General features: G+C 43.8%; 1 protein-coding gene across 1 annotated transcript in view; it reads right to left on the reverse strand.

Annotated features, from left to right (window-relative positions):
- Positions 1-7,245: 7,245 nt before the first annotated feature.
- The window catches only part of LOC136174530 (membrane-spanning 4-domains subfamily A member 14-like), a 108,211-nt gene continuing 91,281 nt past the window's right edge, over positions 7,246-24,175 (reverse strand). Inside the window, exons 3-6 of the mRNA XM_065944708.1 lie at positions 20,512-20,661; positions 17,550-17,648; positions 8,276-8,851; positions 7,246-7,383 (exon numbers count right to left, since the gene is read on the reverse strand). Coding sequence (XP_065800780.1) covers positions 7,246-7,383; positions 8,276-8,851; positions 17,550-17,648; positions 20,512-20,661 — 963 coding nt within the window. The remainder of the gene's footprint in view (positions 7,384-8,275; positions 8,852-17,549; positions 17,649-20,511; positions 20,662-24,175) is intronic.

A 24,175-nucleotide genomic window follows, 5' to 3' on the forward strand; every position in this document is an offset into this window, starting at 1 on the left:
AAAGTCAAGTCACATATAAAAGACTAGAAATATTAGTATTGGGATTTTTCAGTAACAATACTGGAAATGAGAAGACAATCAGCCTTTAAAAATTCAGAAGAGTAATTGTTCTAAACTAGAATTTTATACGCCAACTCAACCAAACCATGCAACTATTGAGAGGATATAAATTACAACATTTTCAGACAGGCACAATCTCCAAATTTTATCACCCATGTGCTATTTCTGAAAAGGCAGCTGGCATGTTCATTAGTTATTAGTTATTAAAGAAAATGTAAATTAAACCTACAATGAGCTATAACTACAAATTTAGCAGAATGGTTAAAATAGAAAACTGAGTAGTACGAACACTTGTGACGATGCAGAGAAATAGGATCTCTCATACACTGCTGGTGGGAATGTAAAAATGCTGGTGGGAATGTAAAAATGTAAAGCCACTCTGAAAAAGAGTTTGGAAGGGTCTTACAAAACTTTACATGTACTTACCATGTAACCCAGAAATTGTACTCTTGTACATTTACCCCAGAGAAATGAAACTGTTTTCACACAGAAATCAGCACATGAATGTTTCTAGCAGCTTTATGCTTAAGAGAAAACTATATTATAAACAACCCAAATGTCCTTCAGTAGATGAATGGTTAAACAAAATCTGGTACAACCATGCAACCATACATAGAATCCTACTCAGCAATTAAAGAGAATGGACTATGAACAAAGCTAGAGGAGGTGAAGAAATTCAAGCTGAGCTATTTCAAATCCTGAAAGATGATGCTGTGAAAGTGCTGCACTCAATACGCCAGCAAATTTGGAAAACTCAGCAGTGGCCACAGGACTGGAAAAGGTCAGTTTTCATTCCAATCCCAAGGAAGGACAATGCCAAAGAATGTTCAAACTCCCACACAGTTGTACTCATTTTACATGCTATCAAGGTAATGCTCAAAATCCTGCAAGCGAGCCTTCAACAGTATACAAATTGAGAATTTCCAGATGTACAAGCTGGATTTAGAAGGGACAAAGGACAGAGATCAAATTGCCAACATATACTGGATCATGGAAAAAGCAAGAGAATTCCAGAAAAACATCTACCTCATCTTCATTGACTATGCCAAAGCCTTTGACTGTGTGGATCACAACAAACTGTGAAAAATTCCTCAAGAGATGGGAATACCAGACCACCTGACCTGCCTCCTTAGAACACTGTATCCAGGTCAAGAAGCAACAGTTAGAACAACAGACTGGCTGAATATTGGAAAAGGAGTGCTTCAAGGCTGTGTACTGTCACCCTGCTTATTTAACCTATATGCATAGTACATCAGGAGAAATGCCAGGCTGGAGGAAGCACAAGCTGGAATCAAGATTGCCGGGAGAAATACAATAACCTCAGATATGCAGATGACACCATCCTAATGGCAGAAAGCGAAGAGAAACTAAAGAGCCTCTTGATGAAGGTGAAAGAAAAGAGTGAAAAGACTGGCTTAAAATTCAGCATTCAGAAAATTAAGATCATGGCATCTGGTCCCATAACTTCATGGCAAATAGATGAGAAATAATGGAAACAGTGAGATACTTTATTTTCTTGGGCTCCAAAATCAGTGCAGATGGTGACTGCAGCCATGAAATGAAAAGACTCTTGCTCCTTGGAAGAAAAGTTATGACCAACCTAGGCAGCATATTAAAAAGCAGAGACATTACTTTGCCAACAAAGGTCTATCTAGTAAAAGTTATGGTTTTTCCAGTGGTCATATATGGATGTGAGAGTTGGACTATAAAGAAAGCTGAGCCCTGAAGAATTGATGCTTTTGAACTGTGGTGTTGGACGAGACTCTTGAGAGTCCCTTGGACTGCAAGGAGATCCAACCAGTCCATCCTAAAGGAAATCAGTCCTGAATGTTCATTGGAAGGACTGGTGCTGAAGCTGAAACTCCAATACTTTGGCCACTCGATGGGAAGAACTGACTTGTTGGAAAAGCCCCTGATGCTGGGAAAGATTGAAGCTGGGAGGAGAAGGGGATGACCGAGGATGACACAGTTGGATGGCATCCATCTACATGATGGAAATGAGTTTGAGTAGGCTCTGGGAGTTGGTGATGGACAGGGAGGCCTGATGTCCATGGGGCCGCAGAGTCAGACATGACTGAGTGACTGAACTGAACTGAACTGAACTACAACTAAACACTCTCACACACACAAATGAATGCAGGATAAAAGATGACAAAAACTGAACAGTTCAAGTAACTGTAGTGTACCAGTGTCAGTTTCCTGGGTTTGATCTTATGTCTCATCTACCTAAGATGTAACCAGTTGGATGATACAAGTGAAGGGTATGCCACACTCTTATCTTTGCAGCTTCAAAGAATTTTGAATGAGTTTATAACTACTTTAAAATGTAAAAAAAAGAAAAACTTTACAGGGCTTGAATTGTAAAAAATGCATACTGAAGTATGAAATGTAAAGTATGTGTGTGTATTCATTTTTGTTTCTGTGTTACAAAGTCATGCAGAAAAAATGTTCGTCATAACAGGAAAATCAATAAATATGTTATATATGGAGAAAGGGGGGGAAAGTTACTGGAATGTGTGATTTTGTTTCTTGTTTTTGCTTTCTTAACAAAGGAGGACAGCAAAAGAGAGAAATAAATGAGATATGAAGTGAAAGAGGGTCTTAAAAAAAAAAATCCCAAGATGGTGACAAAGCAATCCTGAGATGACAGCTGGGTACCAGTGATGGAGAGTGAGCAGCCTGAACATCTCCAGTAGAAATTTCTTCAAAATGATGAAACTGATACAATTTGTAGTATGAATCATTGTGTTAAGAGAACTTAGAAAAACTAGTGGAGAGTTTTGGGTTGAAAAGCGAGAAGAAAAAGAAAAACCATAATTCCAGGGGAAAAAATCACTGTTCAAATTTAAAAAATAGTAAATAGTTCAGCTCTGATGGCGTATATTGTCATAAAGATGTAAACAACAAATCCTCTGACCAAAACTGCGAGCTTTTCAGAGAGCGCTGGGGATGGGAGGTGTTCGCGTATGTGTTTGTTGGGGTTTGGAAAAAAGTTAAATCTTGATCTTCCATTGAGAGAAGACCAGTGTTTTTCCACTTTTTCAAATCAGGGTATTCATAGAACATGATATTTGTCTGGTTCAGGCTGAATTTGAAATATTTTGAGTTCCAAATGGGCCTACCTGTGACTCAAGATAGTTTTGTATGGCTAGCTGATTTTTTAAACCATGTAAATAAATAACTGTGATTATTGAAATCATAAAAAAAGAGGCTACTTCTACTGTGACAAGGCAAGTTAATGTATTAGAGGGAAAAATCTTACATCGAAATATGTTGAATCATTTTCCTTCTCCCCTTATCACCCATCAAGGGTGTGATACAAAGAATTATGGCCCCCAAGAAAATCCCATGGCCTAATTTCCAGGACTATGAATACAATGAAATATCACACCCATGAATATGTTACCTTAAGTGACAGAAGGAACTTCACACAGTTACTGAGCTTACTTTACAATAGGGAGATTGGCCTGGATTATTTGAATGGGTTCAGTGTAATCACAGGACATCTTAAAAGCAGAAGTAGAAATTTGAGAAGGACTTGACAGACCACTGCTGGCTTGAAGGTGGAAGGAGCCACATGAGAAGAAATGCAAGTGTCTTTTAGGAGCAGAGAGTGGCCCCTGGCAGACAGACAGCAAGGAGACAGGGACTCGTGCCTGCAGCTGCGAGTTCCTGTCTTCTTCCACTGACAAACGAGCTAGGAAGAAAATCCCAAGCCTCAGAACCACAGATCTGGCCGGAGACCCTGAGCAAGTTACCCGTGCTGCTCTTCAGTCCCTAGGCCGTGTCCGCCTCTTCACCACCCCGTGGGCAGCAGCACGCCAGGCTCCTCTGTCCTTCTGTGTCTCCCGGAGTTTGCTCAGATTCGCATTGATGGAGTCGATGGTGCTGTCTGATCTGATCTGCTGCTGCTGCCTTCTCTCCCGCCCTCAATCTTTCCCGTTATCAGAGTCTTTTCCAATGAATCGGCTCTTTGCACCAGCTGGCCCAAGTACTGGAGCTGGTGACGTAACCTGACTGCTGACCTATGGAGACTGAGAGAGGATGAAGTTCTGTTGTTTCAAACAGCTGTGTTCGTGGCCGCCTGTTACACGTGCTGTGCTGTGCTTCATCCCTCAGTCGTGTCTGACCCTTTGTGACCCCGTGGACCGAGGCCCAGCCAGCACCTCTGTCCTTGGGGACGCTCCAGGTAGGAACACTGAGGGTTGCCGTGGCCTCCCCAGGGAGTCTTCCCAACCCAGGGATGGAACCCAGGTCTCCCGCATTGCAGCAGATTCTTCACCGTCTGAAGCACCAGGGAAGCCCAAGAATACTGGGGTGGGTAGCCTCTCCCTTCTCCAGGGGATAGAGTTTTTTCCATTTTGAGCAAGATTTGAAATATGTTGTTTTTTGTTATTGTTGTTGCCTTAGCCACTCTTATTCTGAATAACTTCTGTGACAGATAATTCTGTCTTTCCTCAGCCTAGTACCATAAAAGGCTTCCCTCCTAGGTCACAGTCCAGCTGAATGTTTAGCAATGGGTTTAATCTCTGCAGCTATTTATGGACAATGCTCAGTTCTCTACAGATCTCAGCATCTTCTGGGCCCTAGATTCTCTCCATCTGACCAGGACAAGAGAGAAAGAAGAGATTGTGAGAATAATGCAGGCCCTTTGGGGGTCAAGCCTGGAAGTGGGGAGCATCACGTCATCAGCATTCCACTGGTGACAGTCACCTTCCCACCTCCTAGCTGTGGGATGTTCAGTCTAGCAAATTAAAGTGCACTTCTGGATAACCAGCTCGTTTTTCCCAAGGTTTCTTGGCAACTGTAGGTATAAGGTAGTAGCATCAGAAAATCGGGTCTTCCCAATATTACCGCCCCACCTCCCCCCAAAAAAACCCAATAATGATTCTAGGAGAAACATGCTATGTTTAAAATAAGGTAGTAAGAAAACCCTTGGATTGCCTTTAAGTGAATCATAAATGCTCTGGTTCCCTCCCTCCTTTCGCACCTTGTCTTTATAAACAGCTGCTTCACGAGTGACACCCCTTTATTGGCTCCTATACACACCGGTTCTGTCAACTCTACACCCACCCAGATCCACTGATGGGATGGCGTCAGTATCTCAGAAGGGGGAAGCAAGGGGAACACTTGGGCCACTCCAGCAGCTGGCAGAGGGGGAAGCACGCCTTTTCCCGAGTGGTATTTTCATCTTGCTTTTACCCTAAGATTCTTCAGCAGCAGCCCAGCCTGCCCAGACCCCGGTGGGTCGGCGGGGAGAGGAACAGCTGGCGTTTCTCTGGGTGGCCAGTGGCAACTCTGCAGTCTCCACCTGCCCGAGGACTGGGTTGAATTAGAAAAATGCCCGTCTTTTTTTTTAACCGATGTAGAAACTCTGTTTTCTTCCTAAGACACAGTTTTTACAGCTGTTTGAAGTTTGTATATTTTTCTCTACTGCAGAGCTTACACAAAATTGAAGAAGAATGTTAATGTTCAATTTTTATTATCCTGTATTTAAAAGGTTTTTTTCTTTCTTTTTTTTTTTTTTTTGGTGGATCTATTTGTTAATGGACCAAAAAAATGAGTATTCCCAGCCAAAAACAAGCACACGGCCAGTCTCTCCAGCTGTGTCACTGCCCGACTGCATGTGATTTCAATCGCCTGTAGGTGAAGGCCCCAAGCTTATGCTTATGTTTTTAAACATAGTTTACTGAATCCCTACTAGAAAGATCCTTTGTGCAAAATCCTGTAGAAGACATAGATATAGCGCAATCTTGGGGTAGTCATAAGAATACGAGAGAACTAGGAGAGTGTCCGTGATTTCAAAAAAGAAGGAAGTTGAAGAGATATTCCTGAAATACTATTTTAAACTTCTAGAAATAGAAAAAGGAAAAAAAAATGCAGAAGTCAACAAGGGTGGTAAATATTAGCGGGGGGGAAAAAGGTTGGTGAATAACCCCAAATGTATCAAACACAGTTCAAGGAGAAAGAAGATTGCAAATGTAATCAGGCTTGGAGGAGGGAGGGTAACTGACGGCTTGTGATCACACAGTTTCCTTTGCCCACTGAGGGTGAAGCTGTATGTCATGAGTTTATGAAACTGGAAGTGGTAAGCGGAGGCATATGAAGGGCAGTGGAGTTTCCCTCGCTTCATGAGTCTGTCATAATTTCTACTGTGACTTCTGCATCTCTTCCCTTCCCGGCCTCCTACTTCCCTGTCCCTAGGTAAGTTTTATTCTCTCTCTTCACCACGTTCTATACTCACTGCCACATCTGATCTCATTAACTGAACAAAGTCCATGTCCTCAGATTTGGAGGGGGGAGTAAGTTGGGTGATTGGAAACAGCCAAACAGAATCATGGTGGGATTGATTTTTATTCCTTGCCAACTCTTTCGGTCCTTGAGCCCTTAGAGAGCCATGTAGACTTCTTCCTGGTTGACTTACTGAGCTATAATATACAAAAGAGAAGGCAAAATGTGTTAGCACCATGGAAGAGCAAGTCCATTAAATATTAAGCTGTAAAAGAAATTAGTGATCATAAACTGAGACACTAACCTTGATAACAGAGTTTAAATGTGAATTATTTCTTCACCCCCAGAAAGTTCAGATATAGTATTAATATTTGTTCTCATTTTATTATAATTAAGGACACATCCTTTGAGTGTTTTGTATGCCCTTTGTTTTCTGGTGAGTAAATAAGGTAGTAACCACACCTGAGAACATAGGTTGAAGATTGTTTTTCCCTAATTTGGTCCCAAAACTAGGAGTGGTGCAGTGTGTGGGAGAGTCTGCACGTTAGCCCGAGTCTTCAGATTGCTGTCTTTCTTTTGAGTCACAGGAGGCAGAAGCTAAAGGCGGGTCTCCTTTGCTTACAGCTGAGCAACTTGATGGGTCTTGTTTCACATCTTGTCCTGAATTTTTATCAGACATATAGGCATGATACGTGTCTTGTACTGAGCTTTGGTAGGAAGAACAGTTAGAATCTGGTTTTACGTCTTCTGATTGCAGGTCAGTTGGGCTTTGACTTATTCTGCAACTCATATCCTCTGATTTAATGTCCCTTGTTTGCACAGCGTCTGTTTCCGTATCTTGTTTCTGACTTCCTGTGGACTGAAGTTCCTGTGCTGAGCTTCGGTAGGAGAAACAGTTAAACGACTTCGCATCTTCTGATTGCACGTCACTTGGAGTCTGGCTTTTTCCACAGCTCAGATCCTCTGATCTGATGTCCCTTGTTTGCACAGCATCTGTTTCCATAACTTCTTTTTGGATTCCTGCGGATTGAAGGTCTTGTTGGTCTTTATCTTGGTGCTGACTGTCTTGTAGAACGTCTTGAGATTGTTCATCTGGGTCAGATGGAATAGTGGCATACAGAGTCTGGGTTTCTTGGAATAGAGATCTCTGCTTTCGGGATTCTTTCACTTGTAGATCTTGGGTTTGCCAGGTCTGGAAGTCCCAATTTTGGGAATGTTGCATTTCAAGTTGCCGTTCTCGTTTTTCCCATTCTCTACTTTTCCAGTCTTGGGTTCTCCATTCTTGGGATTGTTGGCCTAAAGATTGCCAGGTTTGGACTTTCCTGTCTGGAGACTGCCAGTCATGGTATTCCTGGATTTGCATATCTTGGTATAGCTGCCTTGGGGGTTTCTCCTCTTGGATTCGCAGGTTCTCAGCTTGCTGATCTGGGAGTTGCAGTAAGGTTTGACTAACTTGAATTTCCTTATCTAGATATTGCTTTTTTGGAGACAGCCAGCTTTTGATGTGCTTGTCTAGGGAGCTCCTCCTTGGAGACAGTTGGTCTTGAGTGTCCATGTCAAGGGGCTTCTGTTTTGCACACGGACAGCCTTTCCTTTGCTGTAGTTGGGAATGCTGCTTTGATGGTCTCCTGCTCTGAAGTCCCTCCTCAGGTTTCCATTCTTCGGTCATTAACATGACTTCTGATTTAATGTCTTGATATAATAAATGCACAGCTCTCTGTTCTTGAGATTGGACATTCTGTAGTTGAAAATCCAGAGACCGTTGGTCTAGGTGTTGCATATCAGAGGACCGCACAGACAGGAACGAGGTGGCTCCAAATGGTATGGCTTGTAATGGCAGGGCTTGTTTTTGGAAAGGGAGGTCTTGGGCAGGCATGTCTGGGGACGGTAGGTAGTCAGATAGCATGTCAGGGGACTGTGTATTTTGTGGTGGTATGCCCTGGGATTGCTTGTCTTGGGATGTAGTTCCATGGGACTCTGTGACATGAGATGTTGACGCTTCAGGAAGCAAGTCTTGTTCTGGCGAAGTTTCAGCTCTCGAAGCTTGGGATGGCAAGTCTTGGGGTGGTAAATCACGGACACTTTTTACAGAATAAGATGGAGAAAGTTGGGGTTTGGAGGCTTGGTCCTGCAACAATGGAGTTTTCTCTTCTGGGGATTGTGTGACAGCAGCTCGTAGGTCTTCATCATTCAGTGGTTCAGAATTCACCATGGTCTCTGAGGGCTGTTTCTCTAGGACGGGAGGCAAATGTTTCACCTCCACTTCTTCCCCATAAAGGCTTAAAGTTTGAGGGATGTATTTCTGTTGTTCATCTGCCATAAACAGAGAAGATGTGTTGAAACTATTGCTGCCTCTCCTGCCTGCATGTTGGAAGGTAAACTGATTTTTTGTGACTCTTAACTTGAAGAATGAATAGCCTCCAAAGAAAACAGGTTTTATGTTTGTCGTTGAGTCATCACTTGTAGACTCTTCTTGTAGCTCAAATTGTATGACAGCATTTTCATCAGGAACAGATAGTTCACTCTCTTGAGTAACATCCGAAGGCAAGAAAAACACAATCTATAAAACCAAAGGGTGAGGGAAACAATAGAACAGAATCATCTTTGACATTATTTTCTTCTTGTAGTCCCAAATTATTTTTTCTCTCTGCCTTAAGATAGTAGATAGGAAGTAAAATCTACGCGAGGAATCAGAAAACAAACCCAGGACTGCTTTTACCATCAACTCATTAGTTTTGTTTATTTATATTTACCTTTTTTTAGTTTATTTTTTGGCCATGCCACATGGCATATATGGGATCTTAGTTCCCCGACCAGGGATAGAACTCATGCCTCCTGAAGTGAAGCTTAACCACTGGACCACCAGGGAAGTCCCAACTCACTGGGTTTTTTTATGGACAAGTCTTCTCTATTGTGTCATCTGTTGAAGAGGAGAGTTTATTGAGATTGTCTGGAATAGTCTTCCCATACTTAGGATTTGGCTCAGATGGTAAAGAATCTGCCTGTGGTGCAGGAGACCAGGGTTCGATCCCTTGGAGAAGGAAATGGCAACCCACTCTAGTGTTCTTGCCTGGAGAATCTCATGGACAGAGGAGCCTGGTGGGCTACAATACATGAGGCTGCAAAGAAGTGGGACTGAGCGACTGACACTTTCACTTTCTAAGATATTTTAAATTATCTACTCAATATTCATGTATTCAGGTTTATAATGATTTACTTATCACCTACTATAGATGAACTGGATGCTTGAGATCAAACATAGCCAAATGTGGGTTTTTCCCTATAACTGTGCTCAGAATTATAGATAGGTCAAGATATAAATGGATAACAATACAGTTTATTAAATGCTATTATAGAACTAGGTACTGTGTGCTTCATGAGAATGAAGAAGATGACCTAATTCTGAGAGAGCCAGTAAAGAATTTACTGAAGAAGAGATATTTGGTCTGTGTCCTGGTGGATGAACAGAAATTCCTTGCGTGTAAAGGTAAGATGAAGGAAGAAAGGAACCAAAGACCAGGGAGAGGGAAGAGTGAATACAAAAGCATAAGGCAGGGGTGTGGCAAGTGTGATGGCAGAGGGTGAGCAGTGAGATGTTGTTACATGGTGCGTAGGTCCTGTGAGCCAAATGCGTCCTTTCAGAGCTGGACACTAAACCTCATTTCCAGTGTGTGGTGTTGCAAGTTAGAATCTGTGGCAGGTGGTTAGATCATGACTGTGAAGCCCTCATAAATGAGATTTGTGCCCTTGTAAAAGGGATGCCCAGTCTTCTCATGGAAGACTGCCATCTGTGAACCAAGCAGCGGGTCCTCACTAGACCCAGAATCTGCTAGCACCCTGATCTTTGTCTTCCCAGCTCCCAGAACTGTGAGAAATACATTTAAGCTACCCAGTCTTTAGTACGGGGCTTCCCAAGTGGCTCAGTGGTAAAGAATCCACCTGCCCAATCAGGAGCCGCAAGAGATGCAGGTTTGATCCCTGGGTTGGGAAGATCCCCTGGAGGAGCAAATGGCGGCCTGGTCCAGAATTCTTGCCTGGAAAGTTCCATGGACAGAGGAGCCTGGTGGGCTGCAGTCCATAGAATCACAGTCGGACATGGAACGAGTGCGGAGCACACGTGTGTGCACGCACACCACCACAGCATCCCAGCTGGACTAGAACAAAGTCTGTTACCAAGAAGTGGGATTGCTGCTGTAGCCAATACCCAAAGACGCAGAAGCAGGTTTGGAACCGGGTCATGAGCAGAAGTGGGAAAAGCTTTGAGGGGCATGCTAGAAAAGGGTTATATTATTATGAATGAACCACTAGGGGCAATTCCAGTGACAGCCAAGGAAGAAAAAAGGGAGAGCTGGGGAGCAAACTTCAGTCTCAGAGAACACCTTAGTAATCCTGAATGAAGTGTGGGTGGAAACATGGATGATAAAGGTCATTCTGATGAGGTCTCAGACAGAAATGAGGCAAATGCTATCGGAAACCAGGAGGTGGTGATCTTGGGATAAAGGGGCTAAGAACCTGGCTGAAGTGTGTTTACATGCTAGTATTCTGTGGAAGACAGAACTTGCAAGCAATGAGTTTTAACAGTTAGAACTGGACATGGAACAACAGACTGGTTCCAAATAGGAAAAGGAGTTCGTCAAGGCTGTATATTGTCACCCTGCTTATTTAACCTATATGCAGAGTACATCATGAGAAATGCTGGGCTGGAGGAAGCACAAACTGGAATCAAGATTGCCGGGAGAAATATCAATAACCTCAGATATGCAGATGACACCACCCTTATGGCAGAGAGTGAAGAGGAACTGAAAAGCCTCCTGATGACAGTGAAAGAGGAGAGTGAAAAAGTTGGTTTAAAGCTCAACATTCAGAAAACTAAGATCATGGCATCTGGTCCCATCACCTCATGGGAAATAAATGGGGAGACAGTGGAAACAGTGTCAGACTTTATTTTTTTGGGCTCCAAAATCACTGTGGATGGTGACTGCACCATGAAATTAAAAGATGCTTACTCCTTGGAAGGAAAGTTATGACCAACCTAGAGAGCACATTAAAAAGCAGAGACATTACTTTGCCAACAAAGGTCTGTCTGGTCAAGGCTATGGTTTTTCCAGTGGTCATGTATGGATGTGAGAGTTGGACTGTGAAGAAAGCTGAGCGCTGAAAAATTGATGCTTTTGAACTGTGGTGTTGGAGAAGACTCCTGAGAGTCCCTTGGACTGCAAGGAGATCCAACCAGTCCATCCTAAAGGAGATCAGCCCTGGGTGTTCATTGGAAGGACTGGTGCTGAAGCTGAAACTCCAGTACTTTGGCCACCTCATGCATAGAGTTGACTCACTGGAAAAGACCCTGATGCTGGGAGGGATTGGGGGCAGGAGGAGAAGGGGACGACAGAGGTTGAGATGGCTGGATGGCATCACCAACTCAATGGGCATGAGTTTGAGTAAGCTCCAGGTGTTGGTGATAGACAGGGAGGCCTGGCGTGCTGAGATTCATGGGGTCGCAAAGAGTTGGACACGACTGAGCGACTGAACTGAACTGAATTGAACTTCTAGGTGAAGTGTTGGAGGTGAGGCTTGGCTTCTACTCATGGCTTATAGTAAAATGTGAGAAGAGAAAAATGATTTAAAGATGGAATTGTTAAGCCAAAAGGAAGTGGAACTCTGTGGTTTGGAAAATTCTCAGTCCATCTGTATTGCAAAAAAATGACAACATTTAAGGGTAGATCAAGTGGGGACTTCCCTTGTGGTCCAGTGGTTAAGAACCCACTTTCCAACGCTGAGGACACAGGTTTGATCCCCGGTCAGAGAACTAAGATCCCGCATGCCACAGAGCAGCTGAGCCTGTGTGCTCAGAAGCCCACACGGCACATCGAGAGAGCCCACGCAATGCAGCTAAAGAAGACCATGAGTTGCAACAAAGACCCAGCCAGCCAGCCAAAAACAAGAGAGTAGACCAAGCGACTGATTTGATAAGGAAAGTACTGTGGATCAGCCTTCTCACCAGTAGCCAGAAGCGATTCTCCAAGACAAAGGAAGAACGACCCCCAAAGCCATCCGAGATCACCAGGGCTGCTACTCCCACCACAGACCCTGAGCGCAACGGTCCCTGACGAACGTTTCCAAAGGATGGACCAACTCGCAGGCTCAGGCAGAGTCGAGATGCCCTCGCCTCGTGCCTTGAGATGGGGCCAAGACTGAGAGCCGCTGCGTGCACTGTGCCCAGCAGACCCACAGGGACATGGCTCCCGCCCCCTCGGTCTCCAAACACAGAGCCACGGGCGCAGGACCCCAAGCCGGCAGCCACAGGCGTGGGGCCGCAGCCCAAGCGAGCCGCAGCGCCCGGGGGGAAGTGGCCACGGGGTCTTCCTGCTCAGCTGGGGGGCTGAGGTCCTCCCAGTGAGCTTGGGAGACAGGGCATCAAGCCCAGGAGACCTTTCTTGTGCCTTAAGGTTTAAGTCGTCTTGTTTGCAGTGTCAGGTTTGAGATTTCCTTGAGACCTATCTGTCCTTCTTTCCCATTTCTCCCTTTAGGAATGGGAATGCGTATCTCATGCCCATTGCTTTGCTGTATTTTGGAAGCTTGGTTTCATAACCTGTTTGGTTTCACAGGTTCCCAGCTAGAGGGAATTTGCCTCAGGTTAAGCCATATCTTAACTCTCACCTGTATTTAATTTAGATGATGTTTTAGCTGAGACTTTGGACTTAGACTTTAAAGTTGATGCTGTAACAAGAAAGAACTTTTGGGGGCTACTAGGATAGAAAGGATGTATTTTTCAAATGAGAAGGACATGAATTTTGGAGGGGGCAACGATGGAAATTAATGACAGATGGGGAAACAGTGGAAACAGTGAGAGACTTTATTTTCTTGGGCTCTAAAATCACTGCAGATGGTGACTGCAGCCATGAAATTAAAAGACGCTTGCTCTTTGGAAGAAAAGTTATGACCAACCTAGACAGCATATTAAAAAGCAGAGACAGTACTTTGCCAACAGAGGTCTGTCTAGTCAAGGTTATGGTTTTTCCAGTGGTCATGTATGGATGTGAGAGCTGGACTGTGAAGAAAGCTAAATGCCGAAGAATTGATGCTTTTGAACTGTGGTGTTGGAGAAGACTCCTGAGAGTCCCTGGGACTGCAAGGAGATCCAACCAGTCCATCCTAAAGGAGATCAGTCCTGGGTGTTCATTGGAAGGACTGATGTTGAAGCTGAAACTCCAATACTTTGGTCACCTGATGTGAAGAGCTGACTCGTTTGAAAAGACCCTGATGCTAGGAAAGATTGAGGACAGCAGGAGAAGGGGACGACAGAGGATGAGATGGCTGGATGGCATCACCGACTCACCACCGGGTTTGGGTGGACTCCGGGAGTTGGTGATGGACAGGGAGGCCTGGCGTGCTGCAGTCCATGGGGTTGCAAAGAGTCGGACACGACTGAGCGACTGCACTGAACTGAACAGAGTCAGAAGAGACTACAGTTTTACGTGATGAAGCAGCTGGACCTCTAAGTGATTAAATGACCTAATTGTGGTGACCCAGTGGATGGATGACAGGCTCAAAATGTGACTGTCCACATCCTCACGTTAGCATTCCCCACTGTTCTAATTTGTTTCCACAGCTATATGTCTTCCTTGTTGGAGGGTGTTTATGTGAAGATAAATGGTACTTTAAGGGAGATGTCTGAATTTTTACTTATTCCCAAAGCTCCATTTCGTTCTAATTATAATTCATTCATTGGTTAAGAGAGCAGTTTGGAGCCATGAGTTATAGCTTATCTCACTTTATTTAAGTGCTATGATTTTAGTAAGTTTACTCATCCCCAATGATAACAGAGATTACCAGGTGCTAAGCAAGTCTCCAATGTCATGTCAGCTAGTTGTTATGACATCTGTATGAGGTTATTAGCCTTGTTTTATGACTTTAAGAGTTAGTTTCGAGAGCTTTTAAGTGATCCAACTGGTGTCAAGAGCTGTTAACTTGTGAACTTGGATTCATATGCTGAAGTAGAGTTACAGGTCCCGAGCTTTCCCATTTAACCACTCTAACCTATGCTTCCTTGTAAGAACCACTTCAGTTATACCTTACTTCAGAGTGACTGCAACTGAAGACTGTAAGAAATAATGCTTTTAGGTACCGTGGTGGGCACAGTAAATATTAAGAGTTCACTTCCTTTTCCTCTTCTTGAGATCAGGGTGCATATTATATAATATCTTTAAATCTTCTATTGCATCTTGCACATTGCTGTGCAATTACAAAGCTCTGTTCGTAGAATTAAATTGGATAGTTATTCAGTGTGAGCAACTTGTTCTAATATTGCTCCTAGAGTGTCCCACAGAGTTTTAATATCTTCTGTACTTGTATCAAGAAAAGAGCAATGCACCAGGTATTTGGGCTCAGATAATATAATAAAAATGTTACATGTGAGTTGAAACTTTACATTTATACTTATTTATAATAAAAGATTCTCTGCAAACTAGGATAAATTTAGTCCATGAAAACCCTATAGGGTAACATCATATTTAAGGATAAACTGTAACATCTTTTTACCTTAAGATTGGAAACAAGGAAAGGTTGGGTATGCTCAGCATTCAAAAAGAAAATGTCCAGGAGGCTCTACACAGTTCAGTAAGTCAAGGAAAATAAGGAACACATTTGTAAATAAAAGTGTCTTTACTGGAAAAATAGATGTCTATCTAGAAAAGTCTAGAAAATCAATAAACAAGCTACTAGAGTTAATAAGTTTTATAAGGTCATAACATACCAATATATAAAAATAACTCCATTTCTCTTTCTAGGAATGGACATCTGGCAAGTAAAATTTTTAAATGCCATGTACAATAGCAAGAAAAAACATGAAATACTTAGGGGTGAATTTAACAAAATATGCACTGAAAACTGCAAACTACTGCTCAGAGAAATGGAAGGAGATATAAGAAAATGTAAACATATCGTAGACACTGATAAGAAGGCTGAATATTACGAATCAGCAATTTTCTCCAGATCATTTATAGGCTCAATAGAGCTCCAATCAAAATCCCAGGAAGATTTTTGTAGGAACTGATAGCTTCTAAAACATATATGGAAATCATGAACACCTAGAACAGCCAAAAAGTATTTTGAAAAAGAACAAAGAAGATGTACCCTACTTGATTTTAAGAATTACTCTAGAGAAATCACAGGGAAGAAGGCAGAATAGGAAACCCCTGGAATCTGTCTGTTCATCTACGCAATAATCATACTGGCAGAAACTGAAGTGACTATGTTGAAATTCTGGAGTCTGAACACTTGCAGCTTCCAAAGGACCTCTTGGCTGCTAAACTGGCAAGTTACGTCAGCCAGTTTCAGCCTTCAGAACAGCAGCGACCACTCATCTCTCCCTCCCAGCCCCTGGTGGGAAACTGGGCGATGACCACCCATGTTCCTGGTGTGACCTGCTGGAGTCGGGACGGGCAATCAGGACCTTGTCTCCCAAATACCCGGTTTCCGTGTTTTAATTGTAGATCAGCGCTTCCCATCACTGAGGTGCAAGTGCAGAGGCTGGATGCCGTTGTTTCAGTCCGTATCGGCTGAGGCAGTTTTGCGGGAAGTTACCCCTATCTTCAACTATTTTTGTTTTGATTTGATGTTCAGAAACAATTACGTATATGTGAGAATGCTGAAGCCCACCATACAGACCCAGGAAAAGACACATGCTGAGAAAAGTCCTGAGACGCTCTTAAGCTTTCAACCTCAGGCTATTCTCTGGCACAGAGATGCTCTAAAACAATAAAAGCAAACAAGCCCTCTCCCTGAGAAAACCCAGAGGAAAAGGGAGAGTCTGATTCCAAGGGTCCATACATTATAAGATTCAGGTGTCCAGTTTTCGACAAAATAAACCTCAAGGTCTACAAAGAAACAGAAAAATACAGTTTATTCAGGGGTGGTGGTTGTTTAGTCACTAAGTCATGTCTGACTTGCAACCCTGGGGACTGTAGCCTGCCAAGCTCCTCTGCCCATGGGATTCTCCAGGCAAGAATACTGGAGTGGGGTGCCAGCTTCTTCTGCAGGGGATCTTCCCAACCCAGGGATCAAACCCGGGTCTCCTGCATTGCAGGTGGATGAACTCCTTACTGACTGAGCCAACAAAATAAATGAGCAGAAACCGTACCTGAGGAAGCCCAGACTTCAGATATACTAGACAAACACTTTAAAACAACTCTATTAAAGACCCTAGGAGAGCTGAAGGAAATCATGTGCAAACATAGCAAAATGATATATGAACAAAATGAAGACATAAATAAGATACAAATTATAAAATAGAACCAAAATACTTTCTAGAGCTGAGAAATTTAATAAAAATGCACACCACAGGGGTTCAGAAGTTGATCTGAGCAGTCAGGAGAAATAATCAATGAACTTGAAGATAGGACAATTGAAATTATTGGGTCTGAGGGACAGAAAGAAGAAATGGTTAAGAGAAGTGAACAGAGCTTATGGGACCTGTGAGCTATGAGAAAACAGACCAACACATGCATCGCTGAGATCTCAGAAGAAAAGGGGAAAGAGGCAAAAATAACATTCAGAGAAATAATGACTGAAAATTTACCAAATCTGGTGAAAAATATTCATCTACAAATCTAAGAAGCTCAATGAACTTCAAACAGGATAAGTTCAAAGCGACACACACCAAAGCAAATTTTAATTAATCTGTTGAAAGGCAAAGAGAATCTTTTAAATAGCAAAAGTGCCTCATCACATATGAAGAATCCTCAATTAGATTATTAATTTATTTCATATGTAAAATAAAGATGCTTTAATAATTTAATTAAGATTAAGTTGTGTTAGGTGATTATAACAATAACTAACATAGTGAACATTCAATAAATGTAAGCTGTAGTGATTATTATGAATACGACTGGTGTCACTTAGCTTTCTTCCTCTCTGTTGAGGGGGTTGTTACACAGAGCTTTATGGCCCAGGTATCAGCTCCCCGTGTTACAATAATATGACTCCCCATTTAGTCTTGGTTTTCAGTTATTTCGACAGGGAGGTACGGAGTTAAGTCTGCACAGGGAGACTGTGGATGGCAGGTAGAGGCGTAAAAAGCAACATGGTGTGTCTCCACGTGTGGAGTGAGCCGTCAGTTTTAGGTCTGTCCCTCCTTGATCTTCCTAAACTTAGAAATTGTAATTCAGCCCGGAGACTACAGCTCGGCTCACTTAACAGGCTGGAGGTCACCTTGACGTGTCGCAGTAGGAATCCATACTCACAAACATCACTGAACGCACCTCGTTTGAATTGGCCCAGCAGTTGCTTCTAAAGGAGGCGATCGTCACCGCGATGCTGAGCTCTGCTATGCTGATGATCAATAAGACCGACAAAATTCCCTGTAAATAATGGAGATAAATATAAGGCATTTGGAATGAAAGCCATTTTAAAGATATAAACCAAGGCCCAGTTACGCAGTATGACCAAGCACGGGAAAGCCCATGTTTTAGATGTGTCTGCAGCCATCAGTGATTGAACGGTTTTCATCCCGTGTGTGTCTTTCTGATAAGCAGGGATAGTGAACTCCAGTGCCTATGGAGGCACCGGACAGCCACCTCAAATGGGCGAAACAGGAGGGGAGAGAGGAGAGGAGAGGTGTATCCCCCAGTGTCCGTTACTCGGGTCCATGTGGCAACGTGGGGACCTTGATGCCTCGCGTCTTCTCACCCCTAAGGCAGTCATATACGCACAGTGTTAGTGTGGAACTTTCCAGTTACTTGCTCACTTCTGTGAGCCACATGGAACATACTTTGGGTTTGGCGTAGCCTATAGATTGCCATTTTGCACACTCTGCTTTAAGGTGATGTGTGGTTACCGTAAAGCAGGGAGAAGCAGCAGGGAGTAGCATGGGGTCCAAAAAGCTTAGCTTTGGGAAACAAGAAGAGATGACTGCGGCTGGGTCTCCTGTTACCCTTAACCCTGGCCGAGAGTCTGTCTAAACTTTGATTTCCCTGCAACAGCCAAACGTTTGACTATTCTCCTTTTATTTGTTTATTTACTTTTTTGAGAAAACCACAATATATGCCGCAGAAAGGCCACCAACTCCAGTATTCTGGCCTGGAGAATTCCATGGACTGTATAGTCCATGGGGTTGCAAAGAGTTGGACTCGACTGAGTGACTTTCACTGTGAATTTACCAGCTTCAGCTGGTGAACAAGATGGTCTGACCTTGGTCTTTGTGGAACTTCCGTCATTGTAAGGGAGGCAGACAGTGACAAATAATTAGGCAATTACTTGCCTCACTAAATTATGATAAGTGCTATGAAAAAACATGGGAGCTAGGTACTACTATTGATCTAATGGCAGACCTGCCCTGGGGTGGGCAGAGGTGTGATCAGGAAGCACCCTCTCAAAGACATGAGGTTTGAGATTACAGAATGAGGAGGAGTCCGGCGGGTGGGTGGGAAAAGATAGGTGCTGGGCTGGGGAACATTTGAAGAAAGAAAAAGTGGTCTAGACCCCTTAAAGAATTCTAGAAGGTGGGAGGGGGGGGAGCATGCAGCGAGGATGACGGCCTGGAATAATGCTAGATAGTTAGGCCAGATAGATGTGTTAGAGTCTTACAAACCTTTTAAGATCTGGGTCTAAATTCTGTGTTTAACAGGAAGCCATTGAGTAATTCTGTCCAGGTGTGCATTTTTAAGTGATGACTTTAGCTGCAGTGTAGACAGTGGATTGGTGTTTGGGGCAGAAGTCAGTCCAGGAGATGTGTAAAGCCCACTGTTCCTGGATAGTTTGTTTTTGACATTTGGGTCGTGTCAACAAGGAATTGTGAAGTGATGTACATCGGAGGTCTTGGACCAGAGTCTCCTGGATTCTGCATGCAGGAGCTAACTGATGCTCTGATGCACATCCGCGGCAGGCAGGAACAGAGTTCTGTTCATCTGGGGATCTAACCTCAGAAGACAATTTCTTCCTGGTATATACTAACGTGACGCACAGTGGCGGCCTCCCGTCTGCTAGGAAAAGGGATAAGGCTAATAACGCAGCATCACGTTCTTTTCCAATTAGGATTTTGTCTCTTACATTGTTTTCTGACTTTCCTTAGTAACCTTTTATGAGTCTAATTCTGTCATTTGTTTCAGAACATATCAGAGTACACTAGGCTCGCTTTAATGGGTAACCATGAGGATTAAACAAGACCTCATATTCAGGAACTCATAGCTGTTTTCCTTCTTTACTGAGGGAGATAATTTCCCGTGATCCCACTTCACTTCTATCCACCCAAGTCAAATCTCATTAACATTCAAGGACAAAAGCCTTCAATATTCGATTGATTAGAATTGAATGAAAGTCCAGGATTTGCTTAGAGAGTAGAAAGAAAGGACTTTTGGAATTGCTGACATGCATAAAAATAATGTTATTGAATACTTATCAGATTAATACTTAAAATAACCCCTATATTTTCTGGTAAAGATATGGTTCGTCTTTTGTAATAAGTAAAACTCTATATATAATGATTTATGTTCTAAAATTATTAAAAAACACTTTATTAAGTGTCTTAGACACTTTCTCCAACTATATTTAGCATTAATTGAGCAAACTTTTTAGATCATTCTACTCCTTAAGACTGATAAGGTAAAATTGAATCCAACCCCCGTCAATACCAATAGGAAGAGCTAAAACCTATTGGCCCCTTACACCGTGCCTCGTCACGCTCCAGTGTAAGTAATCGTCACAGCACACCAGTGAGGTGGGTAGTCTTACTGTCTTCATTTTTCAAATGAGGAAAATGGAGGCTCAGAGAAGGCAAAATACTAGGCTAAGGTCGCAAGCTTCTAAGTGACAAAAGAAAGAAAGAAAGAAAAGTGAAGTCGCTCAGTGGTGTCTGACTCTTTGCGGCCCCATGGACAGTAGCCTGCACCAGGCTCCTCTGTCCATGGGATTTTCCAGGCAAGAATACTGGAGTGGGGTGCCATTTCCTTCTCCAGGGGATCTTCCCGACCCAGGGATGGAACCCAGGTCTCCCGCATTGTAGACAGACGCTTTCCTGTCTGAGCCCCCAGGGAAGTAGATACAAGTGACAAAACCAGAAGTCAAATCCAGACTCCATGGCCGTTCAGTCACACTGGCTCTTCTCAACAGTGAGCCCAAATGCTGGGGCAGCCTCGACTAGAGGAGTCAAAAGTAATGGGTCAATGCATCGAGAACATTGTCCACACAAGACGATACAGGTTCGTTGCCCAGAACGAAGCCGCTTACATTGTAAAGGACTCTACTTATCACACATATTCCTTCAAGGGAAGGCCCCTGGCAGTATCTGTGTTGGTATCTGTAGCTGATGATGGTGAGAAAGATTCCAGCCACCGCGACCACGGAACTGATGAGATTCAGGCTCATGACACCTTGTCCCTGGAAAATAGTTTAAAAAATAACAACAAAATAAATAAACACTTTGAAGGAATTTCTTGGTGCTTTTATTTTTCCAGATACCCCTCATGGAGAAACTGCTCCATCACTATCCTAAATTCATCAAAGTCATAAGCCAGACCAAGGTTTAGAATAAGCCGGGGAGCTAAGGAAGCGATCCGGTTAGCAGGGGCGAGCTGCAGTTTTGTGCATATTCAGCTGGGTCCGACGCTTTGCAACCCCGTGGACTGTAGCCCACCAGACTCCTCTGTCCATGGGATTTTTCCAGGCAAGGTTACTGGAATGGGTTGCTATTTCCTACTCCAGGGCATCTTCCCGACCCAGGGATTGAAACTGCATCTCTGTGTCTCCTGCAGGGGCAGGCGGATTCTTCACCACTGTGCCATCTAGGAAGCCCCTGGGGTGCTCTGTGGTTAATGCTAAAGAAAACGTTCTTTTTATCCCAATGTGTCATCTTTCATAATCTATAAGCAAAATTGTGTGTTAGAGAGAATATTGGCCTTGTAATTAGAACTGATTTTTCAGTCCTAGCAAACTAGGACCCTATACACATCAACAAATCTCTTGTAATTTTCATTTCTGCTTTTACAAGTGAGAGTGGTGTCACCTAACTTTAGGGCATATCTGCTCGTTTTTTTAATAAATATTTCATGCGGGTCAGCTGCGTGTCAGGTGCTGCATTAAGCCCTCGAGACACAAAGGTAAACACAAAAGATGAGGTCCAGCCTTCCTGTGGCTTACATCACCCCCTAGGGGAGTCAAACAGTAAGCAACCAAATCAATAACGTATTTACAGATGGCAATGAATCTGGACTGAGATTGAATGGTTTCCTTACTTTTGCTCTCACTTTTCGAACCTGCAAGCTATTAAAAGTTCAGAGAGCCCCACCAATTTCCTATTCCCTTTACTTCCTTTTTTTTTTTTTAAATTGCGTTTTGTTTAGTTATATAACTCTTGAGTTCCTTTGAAGGAAGAGAGGAGTCATTCATTACCAACCCCAGCATGGATATTCCTCTTTTAAAAGAAAAACAAAGAGAAGTCTCATATCTCATTTCCATGGATGATTACTATACTTGCTTGTGTTACGTCTGTTGGGGTGGGAAGTGCAGTGACACATTTTTACATTTACACACCCTGTCCTATCCAGGAGGACTTGTGACTCTGTGGTGTAACTTGGAAGTACACCTATGATTTTAATGTTTGCCCCGAACACAGATCTTTTTCTGCCAACAGGGATTTTGGCAGAAAATACCCAGGGGCGCATACACCATCTCGTTAAGTCCTCAGTCTTTTGGTCCCTTCAAGGCTCTATTTGGCTCCCAGAGGACGTTTCATGGACTAACATCTCTGACTCAACAACCCCTTGGGTGTATTCTGCTTTACAGTTTACAGAGAGGGTGCACAGCCTAGGTCTCCTCTCATCCTCATGACAGTTTCACGATGTAGGCAAACCCCCGTTAGCCCCCACGTCACAGATGAGTAGGATTCAGGGATCACGTGATTGTGAATTCGGAGGAAGAGCTCTGACGGAGCCAGATCCCACACTGCCCAGGTTAGCACTGCTGTCCCCGTGATGTAACGGCCTGCCTCCATCTCCGTGACCCGTGGGTAGGTCTGCCTTATCCTTGGTGTGCTCCTCAGCTCCAAAAGGAAGCCAGTGCAGAGAAGAAAGACAGCGGAGGCTTCCTCTGCATCGTCCGTGTGTATTTCCACGGGCAGAGGGAGACGGAGGCCTTCGTCCCCACTAGACTTCCCCTGTGGTTTGTTGCTGTCTCTGGAGGACCTTGGCAGAGGACCATAAAGAGTCAAAATGGCTTTGAGAGAACGCCTACTTCTCCAGGGCCTTAAAAAAAGGGCGTGTAAACATTTAACTGTAATTTTGTCTTATATGTGGCATTTTATTAAATCTTCAAAATAGTCCTTCAAATTTGACACAGCGATGAGTGGTGGCCTGGATTCAGCCCTGGAGTAACCCGAAATCAGCGCCAGACTCTTCTTCCCTGCAGACCTTGGGCAGACCCCAAAGAGAAGACTCTGCCGTTGCCGGGGTGTGTGTGTGTGTGTGTGTGTGTGTGTGTGTGTGTGTGTGTGTGTGTGTGTGCACGCTCTGTCACTCAGTTATGTCTGACTCTCTGTGACCGTGTGTGTGTGTGTGTGTGTGTGTGTGTGTGTGTGCACGCTCTGTCACTCAGTTATGTCTCACTCTTTGTGACCGTGTGTGTGTGTGTGTGTGTGCACGCTCTGTCACTCAGTTATGTCTGACTCTTTGTGACCGTGTGTGTGTGTGTGTGTGTGTGTGTGCACGCTCTATCACTCAGTTATGTCTCACTCTTTGTGACCGTGTGTGTGTGTGTGTGTGTGTGTGTGTGTGTGTGTGTGTGCACGCTCCATCACTCAGTTATGTCTGACTCTTTGTGACCGTGTGTGTGTGTGTGTGTGTGTGTGTGTGTGCACGCTCTGTCACTCAGTTATGTCTCACTCTTTGTGACCGTGTGTGTGTGTGTGTGTGTGTGTGTGTGTGTGCACGTTCTGTCACTCAGTTATGTCTCACTCTTTGTGACCGTGTGTGTGTGTGTGTGTGTGTGTGTGTGTGTGTGTGTGTGCACGCTCTGTCACTCAGTTATGTCTGACTCTTTGTGACCGTGTGTGTGTGTGTGTGTGTGTGTGTGTGTGTGCACGTTCTGTCACTCAGTTATGTCTCACTCTTTGTGACCGTGTGTGTGTGTGTGTGTGTGTGTGTGTGTGTGTGTGTGTGTGCACGTTCTGTCACTCAGTTATGTCTGACTCTTTGTGACCGTGTGTGTGTGTGTGTGTGTGTGTGTGTGTGTGTGTGCACGCTCTGTCACTCAGTTATGTCTCACTCTTTGTGACCGTGTGTGTGTGTGTGTGTGTGTGTGTGTGCGCGCGCACGCTCTGTCACTCAGTTATGTCTCACTCTTTGTGACCGTGTGTGTGTGTGTGTGTGTGTGTGTGTGTGTGTGCACGCTCTGTCACTCAGTTATGTCTCACTCTTTGTGACCGTGTGTGTGTGTGTGTGTGTGTGTGTGTGCGCGCGCACGCTCTGTCACTCAGTTATGTCTCACTCTTTGTGACCGTGTGTGTGTGTGTGTGTGTGTGTGTGTGTGTGTGTGTGTGCACGTTCTGTCACTCAGTTATGTCTGACTCTTTGTGACCGTGTGTGTGTGTGTGTGTGTGTGTGTGTGTGTGTGTGTGTGCACGTTCTGTCACTCAGTTATGTCTCACTCTTTGTGACCGTGTGTGTGTGTGTGTGTGTGTGTGTGTGTGTGTGCGCGCGCACGCTCTGTCACTCAGTTATGTCTCACTCTTTGTGACCGTGTGTGTGTGTGTGTGTGTGTGTGTGTGTGTGTGTGTGCACGTTCTGTCACTCAGTTATGTCTGACTCTTTGTGACCGTGTGTGTGTGTGTGTGTGTGTGTGTGTGTGTGTGTGTGTGTGCACGTTCTGTCACTCAGTTATGTCTCACTCTTTGTGACCG

Source organism: Muntiacus reevesi, chromosome 9 (genome assembly GCF_963930625.1).
Source record: "Muntiacus reevesi chromosome 9, mMunRee1.1, whole genome shotgun sequence".
Lineage (NCBI taxonomy): Eukaryota > Metazoa > Chordata > Mammalia > Artiodactyla > Cervidae > Muntiacus > Muntiacus reevesi.